At 40.3% G+C, this 13230-nt stretch overlaps 1 protein-coding gene across 1 annotated transcript in view; it reads right to left on the bottom strand.

Moving 5' to 3' along the window:
• Positions 1-8589: 8589 nt before the first annotated feature.
• The window catches only part of ube3c (ubiquitin protein ligase E3C), a 66029-nt gene continuing 61388 nt past the window's right edge, over positions 8590-13230 (bottom strand). Inside the window, 1 exon segment of the mRNA XM_036596802.1 lies at positions 8590-12526. Coding sequence (XP_036452695.1) covers positions 12356-12526 — 171 coding nt within the window. The 3' untranslated portion in view covers positions 8590-12355.

The following is a 13230-nucleotide window of genomic DNA, read 5'->3' as shown; positions in this document are numbered from 1 at the left end:
TCCTGCCCGACGCTATTGTGAATATCGTATAGTTTGTCTTGAAAACTTTCGCAATTTTTTTAAGAAAGTTTTCATGAATCCGGCTCACGGTCTGTGGCCCATTCCAGACCAAGTCTGATAATTTTGCTTTCTGAGGTAAATGCCACACATCAGTGCTGAAATGCGATTCTTGCCACTCTCTTGTGACTCCTATAATCCACAGGCTGTTATCATCCACAATTTAGCCACAGATGACACCGGTCTTATCCACAAAGGGCCAGTGTGGCTGCCGATTTTCATTCCAGCCCAGCAGGAGCTCACCTGACCAGTTGTTTGAATTTCCAATTGGAAGTGGAATCAGGTGTACTGGTTTAATTAGGCTAAAACCCTGCAGCCACAGTGGCCCTTTATGGATAAGATTGGTGACCCTTGGGAGAGTCAATCAAGGCTATGTCTTTTTGTTTTCTGGGTGAAACCATGGTGGGTTTACCTATGAAAATCCCAGAACAACAACCATTTGGAAGATGCTAGGACAGGCCTGCTGAAATATTAAGCCCCATTCAGAGTAATTAAGGTCAATTACTCTGCCCATATGTACCTAATAAACTGGCAACTCAGTGTATATAATTGTGAAAACTAAGTGCTAAAAATGTCAAATCTCTAGCTCAGTGGTTCTCTATCCTGGTCCTGGAGTATCTCTGTCCTGCACATTTTAGTGTTTTCTCTGCTCTCATCACATCTGATTGAACTCACCAGCTAATTATCAAGCCCTTCCTGGGTGAACAGAAGAGGAAAACACTAAAATGTGCAGGGTGGGGGTCCTGGACCAGGACCAAGAATAAGAGCACCTGCACCAGTTAGACCAGAACGTAAGAGAGAGATCAAACACACATTTACTTGTAACTTAATGTTTCAGCTCGCACCACTACAGCCTATTAAAGAGTAGCTGATACTGACGGTGCAATTATCAAGGGTGTGTATAACCATTCAGATTTCTCTGAAAAAGGCTGCAAGCCAAAACCACGATGAGTAATGAAGTCCCTCCCACCATAAAATGATTTATTAGTAGAGTTCATGCATGTTTTGATGTATTTTTTATCACTATGTATTATTTTCAAAATACATTCATTTTTTCATGCATATGATTACATCTTGAAAGAAACATTGATTTTGACCAAAAATAAGATGGTTGACCCTCAAAAACTTGATTTACAGTTGTCTGATTTTGTGAAGCCCTGCCTTTTATGTTTAATGGTTATTATTATGTAATTATGTATTCATTTATTCATTCATTCTTTTTGGATTTTTGACTGGACTAAGATACACTGTTAGAAATAAAGGTTCTGTTCAGGTACATTTTTCGTTCATCAAGGTACAAACAATGTAAATGTTCCCGCAAAGGTACAACAGTGGTTTTAAGGTCCAATTGTGAACCTTAAATAAGTTGAAAAGTTCATATTTGTACCTTTTCATAACTGAATGTTTTAAAACAGAACAGTAAAATAAAAAGCCTGGAGACGAGACGGGGTGTGTGGAGTCAGTACAGCTTAGAACATATCATTTCAGTGGATTATGGTACAGTTATGTTCCCTGACTAAAGGTACTGAGATGGACCCTTAAGGGACCACCCCAGTGACTATTTCATATCTTTTGTACCGATTTTACAAAAACTCCTCTCGTTAAGGAATAATTTGTCACATGGCCACCATAATGTCATATAAGCTCACTTACATACGAATGACTAAGTGATGTCCTTGTTATTTTCTTTCCAAATACTTGTTAAAGAGCTGGATATGAGTCTAGAGTGGATATATTGAATTGAATTGAGTCATTCGTTGCTATTTAAAGAAAAGCTGACAGTGACTGTGCTATTATAGAGAGGGTTTATAATACACCTGGTTTAGAGATTTCTCTGAAAAGGTCTACAAGCTAAACCATAAAGTTAGTATGCAACATAATATGGAGCAAAATCATTGTTTGCGACTCTTTTCTCAAGCAGAGTCAAGTGTCACAATCCCTCATTCTGGCGTAGTCTCGCAGAGCCAGACGTGATCTCATACGGAGACAACCATGAGAATTTTTGGGCTAAATGTGAGTGGGAACAAACTGAGCATGAAATGTCTAAGCCAATCCATAGGCTCATAAAGGCAGGGGTCAAAGTAAGGGATGATGTGCACTCATACATCAGACATGCAGGTTTTTACTCCAAATAAGCTGGAGCACACCTGAATCCACTTGTTCAATCGGCTGGTCTCAGCCTTCAGACTGCTGACCAGGTGATCCCCTGCAGTGTTGAAATGAAAACTTGCAACCACACCGGCCCTTTGTGGATAAGACTGGACACCCCCACAATTTGGAATACCTTTTGACATGGTGGTCTATACGGGTGGTACCTGAACTTGCATGCCCCTTGTTCTTACACCATCTGAGGAAGCCTGCTGTGGACTGCATAAGTGAGTCATAAGAAATCAATACTGATGTACTGTAGAGCTTTTCACATAACAGAGATGTCAATGAATCTGAATGAAACAAAACTAGTAGTTGGATGAATTCTGGTTGAATAATATTGCAATTTAGAAACACTAAGTATAACTTCACAAGTACAGTTTTACACAGACTAGGTGAATTTTTAAGAGAAACCATATAAAAACAACTGTGGACACTGATTAAAGTTACTCCAGTTAAACCTAATAATCTACATAAGCTCTAAAATCCAAATTGAGTGTTTGAATTGAGAGATCTCAGTTTTTAAGAGGATGGAAAGAAAAGAAGGAGACAAAGCTCTCACCAATAACACATAAGCAAATAAACGACATTACCAGTTTCTGGGCCCTTTTCCCTGCTTTTGAGTTCACCTGAAGTCGTGGTGTTTGTTCCTCAGAGGAAAACCTGGACCAGCTTGAAACTGGAGAACGACTGCATCTGAAAAGAAACTGGATTCTACTTATGAAAAGCTTTGGACTTCAGTTTCACTTCTCCTGAAAGACATAAAGAAGTCCCTCCCACCATTTGAACGATTGAATAGTAGAGCATACGCATGTACTGGTCTATTTTTATCACTATACACTCTCAGAAATAAAGCTAGGAAACTGTCACTGGGGTGGGGCCCTCAAGGGTACATCTCGGTACCTTTAGTCAGGGAACATTACTGCACCATAATCCTTTGAAATTATATTTAGTCCACACACCAAGTCTCGTCTCCAGGCTTTTATTTTATTGCTCTGTTTTAAAACATTTGGTTATGAAAAGATACAAATACGAACTTTTCCCCTGGAAAAACCACTGTTGTCCCTTTGAGGGAACATTTACATTGTTTGTACCTTGATGAACGAAAAATGTACCTGAACAGAACCTTTATTTCTAACAGTGTATAGTTATTTTTTTCTACCTACACTACTTCATCATAAAATTACTGATTCACAAAACCTCAATAAACAATGTTTTGCCACATGACCGGACCCATGAGAGGGCATTTCCTAATGAAAAACATGTTTAAAGCACTGTAAGTAAATCTGACCAGCACGTAGCCAATACGTGACAGGGTTACAGACATGTCAGTTAAAATCTACCCAGCTGGAAACTTTTTTAAAAAATGTAAACATAAGATTAACCCAGCTTCTTTATTCTGTAGCAAATACTCCCCGACAGTTCTTCACTCTTTTGGTATTGTCAATATGTGAAAATCATTTTGGCAAAATCTCAGCTTTATTGTTCTTAATATTGATGTGAAGTTTTGTTTACTGTGTAAATGTACTATTTGGTCTTTTGGGAAACCGCAGAGAGAAATGCACTGGATATATGATAAATCTTATACTGTAAAGTTGAATATTCACAAGTGTATGTTCTCAGGTATCAGCCAATTTTGCTGCCTTTCAAAAAGACATTATAAAGAATCAGTTTAGTCCTCTTAAAACAGAGGTGTGAATAAGTTAACATGCTTCTATTTTGCTTTCCTTTCTTATTTAACACAAATTCTATTATCAGCATAACAATCTGAGTGAAAAGGAGAATCTTACCAAATTTAAACATGAATTTCAGAATTTCTTTGTATTTGGTTCAGTATTTTGTCCCTCTTGCTGTGATGACAGTGGAGCTGCTGTGGACTCCCCAAGTTTGTGTAAAAGCCTCTGGTGAGCAGATCAGATCCACTTGAGAGTCGTCTGAACACGAGCTTCAATAAAGCAATAAGACTAACAAAAAAAAAAGCTCTGATCATTCTGTAAAAAAGGCCTTAACATGGTTAATGTCTCAACATTGCTTATGTGTGATTAGTGACCCGGAAACAGTGCAGAATCTTCAGTATTCTTCATTTTACTCGTCATGGTTTCTTTGCTTTACATTTAAATTTTTTTTTTACAACTTTTCGTTTTATTTTGCTTTGTTTAAATAGAAAAAATCGGTCTTTTTAAAGTGGTCTCAGACTTCTGGACCCCACTATATGTACTTGAATGTTTTGTGTAGTAGTGTGTAGCCCCCCCAACTCCCCGCCCCTCAGCAAATTCATTTATATATGTGTTATATATGTGCTATATTTTCTTTTTCATTAATAAACATGTTAAAAATCTATCTGTCTGTCTGTCTGTCTATCTATGTATGTCTGATGGTCCATCCATCCATCCATCCATCCATCCATCTACCTACCTACCTACCTATCCATCTGTTTGTCAATCTATCTATCCATCTGATGGTCTATCTGTCTGTCTGTCCGTCTGATGATCTGTCTATCTATCTGTCTGTCTCTCTGTCTAAATTAGAAAAGAACTAAATTAAGAATTAAAATAAGAAATAAAACTATATACACAGGTGACATTAATGATAAATCCCACAGACACAATCATAGAATGACTCTGCATATGAACCAATATACACTTTATATACAATATACAATACATACTCTTCAAAAAGAAGTCTTCCAGGGTTCTTTAGTAAAGAAAACGGTTCTTGCATGATTAAAGTGTTCTTTGCATTATAAAAGGGTTCTTCAGATTGATGGAGAACGTCCTGTAGATGGTTCTATATAGCAACTTTTCAAAAAGTATTCTTTATAGCACCATAAAGGGTTCTACTATGGTTACGATGTCAAGCTTGTAACAATAGAAGGACCTTTTTTTGGTGCTATATAGAACCCTTTTCAAAAAGTTGCTATATAGAACCATCTACAGGACATGAACCCTGTCATAATGCAAAAAACCCTTTAATCATGCTAAGGGATCTTTGAGTGTTACTCTACTAAGGAATCTTTGAAGAACCATCTTTATCCTCTAAACAGCAGTTTATAATAGAAAGACTATTTTCAGTAGTATTCCATGTATTGTTTAGTAACTTTCCACTGTTGGCCACCAGGTGGCAGAGTCAGCCTCTGAATGAACCAAATTACTGCATTCCACAATGCTGCTGTTCCTCCACAACTACAGAGAGGCTCCTCACACAAACCTCACCAGGTACATTCATCAGGTGTCTAAAACCGCTGATCTGGAGTCAGTTTATGTCTTTTACATGGCAATGAACAGGGCTACACTGCAGTGATGAGACCTGATCTGAGATCAGTGTGTTTGCTCCAACACGCTTGACAAATGTGGGTTCAGGAATGTTATCATCAGCCTGTTCAGCTGGACCATGAATAAGAAATATACGGCTCTCTTTGAGCAGCTGAACATTTTTAACACATTCTGTTTAACAGCATCATCAGACAACTGTTTTATGGTTTTGATTATTAAAGATGAAAGAGGAAGTACAGACCAAAAGAGAAGAAAAAAGAAAATACAGTACAATACACTAAACAGTTCAAGTAGCCGTGAATATTTCATTCTAAAGAGTTTGAACTGTAGGCAACTGCTTATTGTATACAACATATACTGTACATACACTGATCAGGCATAACATTATAACTCCTTGTTTCTACGCTCATTGTCCATTTTATCAGCTCCACTTACTATATACACCATAGTTTCAAAAGTATTCGCTCGTCTGCCTTCACACGCATATGAACTTGAGTGACATCCTTAATCCATAGGGTTTAATATGATGTCGGCCCACCCTTTGCAGCTATACCAGCTTCAGCTCTTCTGGGAAGGCTTTCCACAAGGTTTAGGAGTGTTTATGGGAATTTTTGACTGTTCTTCCAGAAGCGCATTTGTGAGGTCAGACACTGATGTTGGACGAGAAGGCCTGGCTCACAGTCTCCGCTCTAAATCATCCCAAAGGTGTTCTATCAGGTTGAGGTCAGGACTCTGTGCAGGCCAGTCAAGTTCACACCAAACTCACTCATCCATGTCTTTATGGACCTTGCTTTGTGCACTGGTGCTCAGTCATGTTGGAACAGGAAGGGGCCAAACTCCCCAAACTGTTCCCACAAAGTTGGGAGCATGAAATTGTCCAAAATCAAAAGCATTAAGAGTTCCTTTCACTGGAACTAAGAGGCCGAGCCCACCTCCTGAAAAACAACCCCACACCATAATCCCCCCTCCACCAAACTGTACACTTGGCACAATGCAGTCAGACAAGTACCGTTCACACCGTCAAACCCAGACTCATTCATCGGATTGCCAGACGGAAAAGCGTCATTGGTCACTCCAGAGAACACGTCTCCACTGCTCTAGAGTCCAGTGGCGGCGCTTTACACCACTGCATTCGACGCTTTGCATTGCGCTTGGTGATGTAAGGCTTGGATGCAGCTGCTCGGCCATGGAAACCCATTCCATGAAGCTCTCTGCGCTGTTCTTGAGCTAATCTGAAGGCCATATGAAGTTTGGAGGTCTGTAGCGATTAATTCTGCAAAAAATTGGTGACCTCTGCGCACTATGCGCCTCAACATCCGCTCATTTTACGTGGCCGACCACTTTGTGGCTGAGTTGCTGTCGTTCCCAATCGCTTCCACTTTGTTATAATCCCACTGACAGTTGACTGTGGAATATTTAGTAGTGAGGAAATTTCACGACTGGACTTGTTGCACAGGTGGCATCCTATCACTGTACCACGCTGGAATTCACTGAGCTCCTGAGAGCGACACATTCTTTCACTAATGTTTGTAGAAGCAGTCTGCAGGCCTGGGTGCTTGGTTTTATAAACCTGTGGCCTTGGAAGAGATTGGAACACCTGAATTCAATGATTTGGATGGGTGAGTGAATACTTTGGAAATACAGTGTAGATAGATGGATGGATGGATGGACAGACAGACGGATGGATAGATAGATAGACTATTAGATAGACAGATAGACTGATGGATGGATAGATAGATAGACAGAGACTATTAGATAGATAGATAGATAGATAGATAGATAGACCGATGGACGGATGCTTTATTGATCCCGAAGGAAGTTTAGCAACAGCCTCACACCATCCTAATATTACCACACCTGTAACACACCTAACCTAACCACACCTGTAACACAGGTATGTAACAGGTGTGCTTGTCTTAGGTAGGTATGTTACAACTTAGCATAACCATACCTGTAAAATACTTAGGTCACCTACCTAATATAACCACATTTGTAACCTACCTAACCTAGCATAACCACACCTTTAGCATACTTAATATAACCATACCTGTAGCAGTGTGAGAACCACTGCTAGTTCACATGTCATGAGGGAGGGGAAAACATCTCCCACCAGAACTGACCCCAAGGATAAAAGATGTTAGTAAAAAGATAACAGGAAGTTATGATTCTACATATAATTCTTAATATAACAGGTGATTCCAAGGTGATATAACAGGCATGTTAGTGAAAGTTATTGTTATACAGGCCCTTGGCTGCAAATATTTATTTGTTCACTTATTTATTTGTGAATGAACAGTCAGTTTTCTCAGAACAGACTAACCTGTAACCACGTCTAAGAAACACTGATCTCTACAGATTTGCCTTAAAGGAGAAAAGAAGAACATTAATGCGTGAATACGGCTCTCTTTAGAGGGGAAAACCAGGCACCGCAGTGAAACAGCAGTTTTAGCCCATCCATCACCCTTAATGAATTCCCTGGGATTAAACGCTTCGATTCTCGTATTCCAGCATAAAATAAGTTGACCTTAGGAGCTTTAAGGACGATTCTTAAAGCCTTTGGAAATACCCCAGTGCTGCTCAGCTCATGGCATGATTCACGGCCAGTAGCATTAAGTTTGCGAGCTGCAATCCATTATAAGGTAATAGGCTCAAATAAATCTCCCCATAATTGAGATCAATCCCTCATATCTACGGGACAAGTCGGGTTTTTAAGACCCAATTAGCCCTTTCTGAGCTCAGGGAGGGAGCTGACCGCTGCTATAGCCATGAGAGAGAGTGAGCGAGCGAGAGAGCAAGAGAGAAAGAGGGGGGAAATGAACGGGGGGTATGGAAATGGTCCAAGGATGAATTAAAAAAAAAAAAACTCTCATCTCACACTCACTTTCTCCGGCTAATAGATTTATGACAAACGCGCACAGCCTTAATTTGTGCCCAGCAAAAAGCGCCTCTCCGGGCCAGATCGGCCTCCCTCTATGTTTCATCACTGGATATTTCTTTAATTATATGTCAAAGGCCATAAAACTTAGAAATGAAGCTTTCAACCAGGCATGCACACTTTCTCAGCACGAGCGCACACAAACTCAATCAAATAAACACAGATTTCTGTTGCAAATAAAATCCCAAAAAAGACATTTTAATTATTTTTCATACAATCTGATACATAGATTTTTTTGTCTGTGTGTTCAGGACAAGAAAGTCGTGTTATGCGATCATCCAGGACACATGGGATGTTTCGAGTTTCAGCACAATTCTCAAACAATACGCTCAACACTGGGGTTGTAAACAGTCAGGTGTGTGGTTCAGGTTGTATTGTGGCTTTTTTGATCAGGATTTTAAGGAGGGCTGCTGACCGCACCTTTAATGAGGATGCAAAGATGAGGAATCATATTGTTGAGTCCACCTTTAATGAGGATTCTGAGAGATGCAGGATCAAACTGCTGATTCCACCTTTAATGAAGATACAGGCAGATGTAGACTCATCTTGTTGATTGCATCTTTAATGAGCATGTTGGGAGATGTAGGCTCAAACTACTGATTACACCTTTAATAAGGATTCTATGAGATGCAGGATCAAAACTACTGATTCCACCTTTAACTATGATTCTATGAGATGCAGGACCAAACTACTTAATCCACCTTTAATGAAGATATGGAGAGATGTAGACTCATTCTGTTGACTGCATCTTTAATGAGCATGTTGGGAGATGTAGGCTCAAACTACTGATTACACCTTTAATAAGGATTCTATGAGATGCAGGATCAAACTACTGATTCCACCTTTAATGAAGATTCTATGAGATGCAGGACCAAACTACTGATTCCACCTTTAATGAGGATTCTATGAGATGCAGGACCAAACTGCTGATTCCACCTTTAATGAAGATATGAAGAGTTGTAGACTCATTCTGTTGACTGCATCTTTAAAAAGCATGTTGGGAAATGTAGGCTCGAACTGCTGATTCCACCTTTAATGTAGATTCTATGAGATGCAGGATCAAACTACTGATTGCACCTTTAATGTAGATTCAATGAGATGCAGGATTAAACTACTGATTCCACCTTTAATAAATATATGGGGAAAAGGAGACCCATTCTGTTGACTGCATCTTTTAAAACTGCTGATTCCACCTTCAATGCAGATGCAGGACATGTAGGATCACAATCTTGATGGCACCTTTAATGGTGAACGCAAGGAGACATATGATCTTATATCTAATTCCACCTTCAATATGAAATCTGGGCGGTGCAGGATGGCAATTCTGATTCCACCTTTAATGAAAATGCTGGGAGATTTAGGCTCACATTGTTGACCGCACCTTTAATGAGTATCCTTGGAAACTGCTGACTGAACCTTTAAAGTCGGTGGGCTATCTGATTCGAGAAAGGATGAGGAAACTGTACAAAACACAGCGAGAGAGAGAACGCCACATATTCAAAGCTGTCCACATGTACATATTCACATGTCCATTGCGGTCAGGTCTCCAGCAGGGGGCGAAGCAGAGTCTGCAACGGGAGCAGCAGCTGCAAGAATTGCTTAGCATTCAAGAGTGGACAGAAAACATAGAAAAAATGAAGTGCTATTGCAATGAATAGCATGAATAGGCACATGCTGGAGCCTGGGAACAAGAGTTCACATTGCTTAATCGTTTATACACAAACAGCTATATATTTTAAAGAAAAAGGGGCAAAAAAAACAGAATATAGATATTAAGTTTGCAGTTTTCAGACGGCTTTGGAGCTCATGATTGCGTACGTTATTGCACATTGTTTCAGTTTCAGTGCTGAGGCTCAACCAGTGACACACTTTTTTTCACCACATGTTGAGTACACAAAATGAAGACGACCATGCTGAGCCCAAACGTCCCTTTCAGAGTCTGTCCGTACGCAGTCGTCCCGTTTTACATGACGGTCTGATGTTCACGTAGAGAAAACCACACATTCATTAAACCGTGTACTAACATCTAACAGTGCTCTCCAAATGCATCAATCAGTTCACAAAAATGCCATCAGTCTACTTCTATCTGAGGAATCTGAAGAATTTTCCTGGGCCAGAGTATCATTTATTACCACACTAATGCTCAAATGCTGCGCCTATTGCACCTATTACTCCCTGTAACCTTTTAAGTCTTCATGTTTCCTCTAAAAATATTCAATGCTGTGCAAAAGTCAGAGATCACCCTTCGTTTACTTAGTTTGCAGTCAAAACGGCTAATTTTCTGGAGATATTTCTGAGAACAGGTATGATACTCCACTCCAAGAAGGACAAAGTCAAAGGTTCCAAATCTAGGGTTCAAAAATTATTAAAAAAGATTAAAGGCTACAGAGAAAATGGGGCTCCTAACAACCACCTGGAAGACCTGGTTGACACCAAAACTGCCCCCATCAGATAAACAGCACTTAAAGCTTTCGTCTTTGAGAGAGAGGAGAAGATCAAGCTGCTTCAGATCTGAAAACATCCACAGGTGTTTCTGTCCATCCTTCCACTGTGAGAGGACGACTCAGCGCTGTGGGTCTGAAAGGATGTGTAGCTGTCGCTGAGAAAAGGAGACAGGCTCGTCAAACAAAGAAGCTGCTGGTGTTCTCAGAAAATCGAGCTGGCCCGGACAAGGTCCAGACCTCAAAACCAGTGAGAGTGTTTTAGAATAATGGATCGTGAGAAGCAGAAAGTGCAACCAACTTCTAAGACTGAACTTTGGAAAAGTGTGTAAAGATTTCTTTAAAAAACTGAAAGCCTCTTGCAAAGAATGGAAGCTGTAATACGGAGTGGACCCAGTAAATACTGAAAGATTTGATATTACATTAGTTATGAGGCTTCTGTTAAATGTTTCCTGTTTAATTGCGTGAAGCTGAAAACCTTGGCCGTTTTGACTGGAAATGACATAAATGAAGTTTGACAATTTTGCACAGCACTGTTAGTCTTTAACTGCCAGGTGAATTCCCCAAATAAAAACGGCTACCCACTAATACATCAAAACTTACGAATCTGAACAGCTGCTGCCTTTCAGAACCATGAAGGTGGAAAATATTTAGCAATTCAGAATATTTTCTCACTTAGCATTTGAACTCAATTCTGAAAAATGACTCCTTTAGCTACTGTATAAAGCATGAAAACCAGCATAGCTAAAATGACAGCATAGCCTAAATGGTAACAGACCTGTATGAAAGGCTCATATAAGCACAGCTGAAGTGTTTAGCAGTCAGATCGTCTAGCAAAGCCAAATCTTTAGTATCTGCTCGTGTTAAAGGCTCACGTTTTAGCATGATGTTGTATTAGAGAGGCTAATGTTCTAGCAAGTCCTTGTGTTAGTACAGCTAACCTCTGTGTCTTTATTAGCAAAGCTACATCTTCCGCACAATCATGACCGAGAGCAGCTAACTTCTTAGCTTGTTCGTCTCTCTTAAAACATCCAAATTAGCACTGCAAAACTTGAAAATACTCTCACAATAGCCTAGCAAAATCTTTGGTGAATTATGCATCGCATGTTATTAGATTGCACTGCTGCGTCTATGATGTCTGGTGTTTCTCATCGAGGGTTTTGAGCAGTAGAATCGCTTCCACTGATGCAGCTTTTAATCCACTGATGCTGATCCAAATTCAGTCCTGTTAAAATTTCAAAACAGTTGGTGTCACCCTGTCCTCACCCAAAAGCCTCCAGCACGAGTGTCCGAGCATCCTCCTGCTTCAAAAGGTCAGAGGTTCCACTCGAGGCATTTTTGTTCTTAATGTCTCTCTTTTGTTTTACACATTACTATTCCTGGAGAATCACTGCAGATCTGCTGCAGACGAAAGCCTGCCCCTTCCCTAAGCCGGTCACTTCCTGTCCCCATTGCCCTGGCAACAACGTTTCACCTCTCTAGTGGTGCAAGACAATCACGTCTCAGCTGAGCTCGAAGCCCGAGGAGGACTCGATGGCGTAGAGGAGTTTGTTCCTCATTAGGTCTTCGTCGCAAAACTCTGGCAGCTTGAGGAGATTCATGCAAGTGCTAGCGGTGGGGAGGCGCTCCAGATCGCTTCCCCCATTGTGGATGCAGAAGGCTGGGTACAGCTCCTGAGGAGAAACCAGAACAGCAGAGGAACACAGAGTTAGCTTCAATTAAAAAATAGAGCAGAAACGCAAACTCCAATAGCAATGGCTGAAATCCAGCATTACTACACTCTTAAAAACAAAAAGAGGTGTTAGAACCACTGTTGGTTCCCCACAGAACCATTAAAAGTGTGAGTGTAAAGAACCTTTTAACGGTGTAAAGAACCTTCACATAATGTACAGGTTCTATGCCAATTTAAGGGTGTGTTATTTGGACGTTCTCAAAACTTTAAAGAGGTTCTTGACACTCATATATTTTCATTCACAAAACTAGTTCTCCAAAGAACCATCCACGTTAAGGCTAAAAAGTGGTTCTTCTACAGCATCACACAGAGAATCCTTCTTTTAGCCATAGCTAATGTGGCTAAGTCCATCCGCGAGCAAGGTCTCCCCCATCATACAACATCACCAAGCTAGCAGGGTAAAGGTAGTACATGCTTCCTCGGAGACGCGTTAAACCCCACTCCAACTGCTGCTAACGCAACGTCACTGGACAGCTCAACATGCTTGGAGGAGAACGCTAACTTACTAATTCTGTTAGGTCAGCTAACAGATGCCTGCATGGCTGGGCTTTGTGCTGAGCAATTAGGGGGTAAGATCTCACCCATCCAGAGAGAGCGAGGAAAATTATGCTCTCTTGGATTCCTGGTGTAATGAAAATGGTTGAT

The sequence above is a fragment of the Colossoma macropomum genome, unplaced genomic scaffold (genome assembly GCF_904425465.1).
Source record: "Colossoma macropomum unplaced genomic scaffold, Colossoma_macropomum, whole genome shotgun sequence".
Taxonomy (NCBI): domain Eukaryota; kingdom Metazoa; phylum Chordata; class Actinopteri; order Characiformes; family Serrasalmidae; genus Colossoma; species Colossoma macropomum.
Note: the sequence above shows the minus strand (reverse complement) of the source record. Positions and strands in the feature narration are given on the sequence as shown.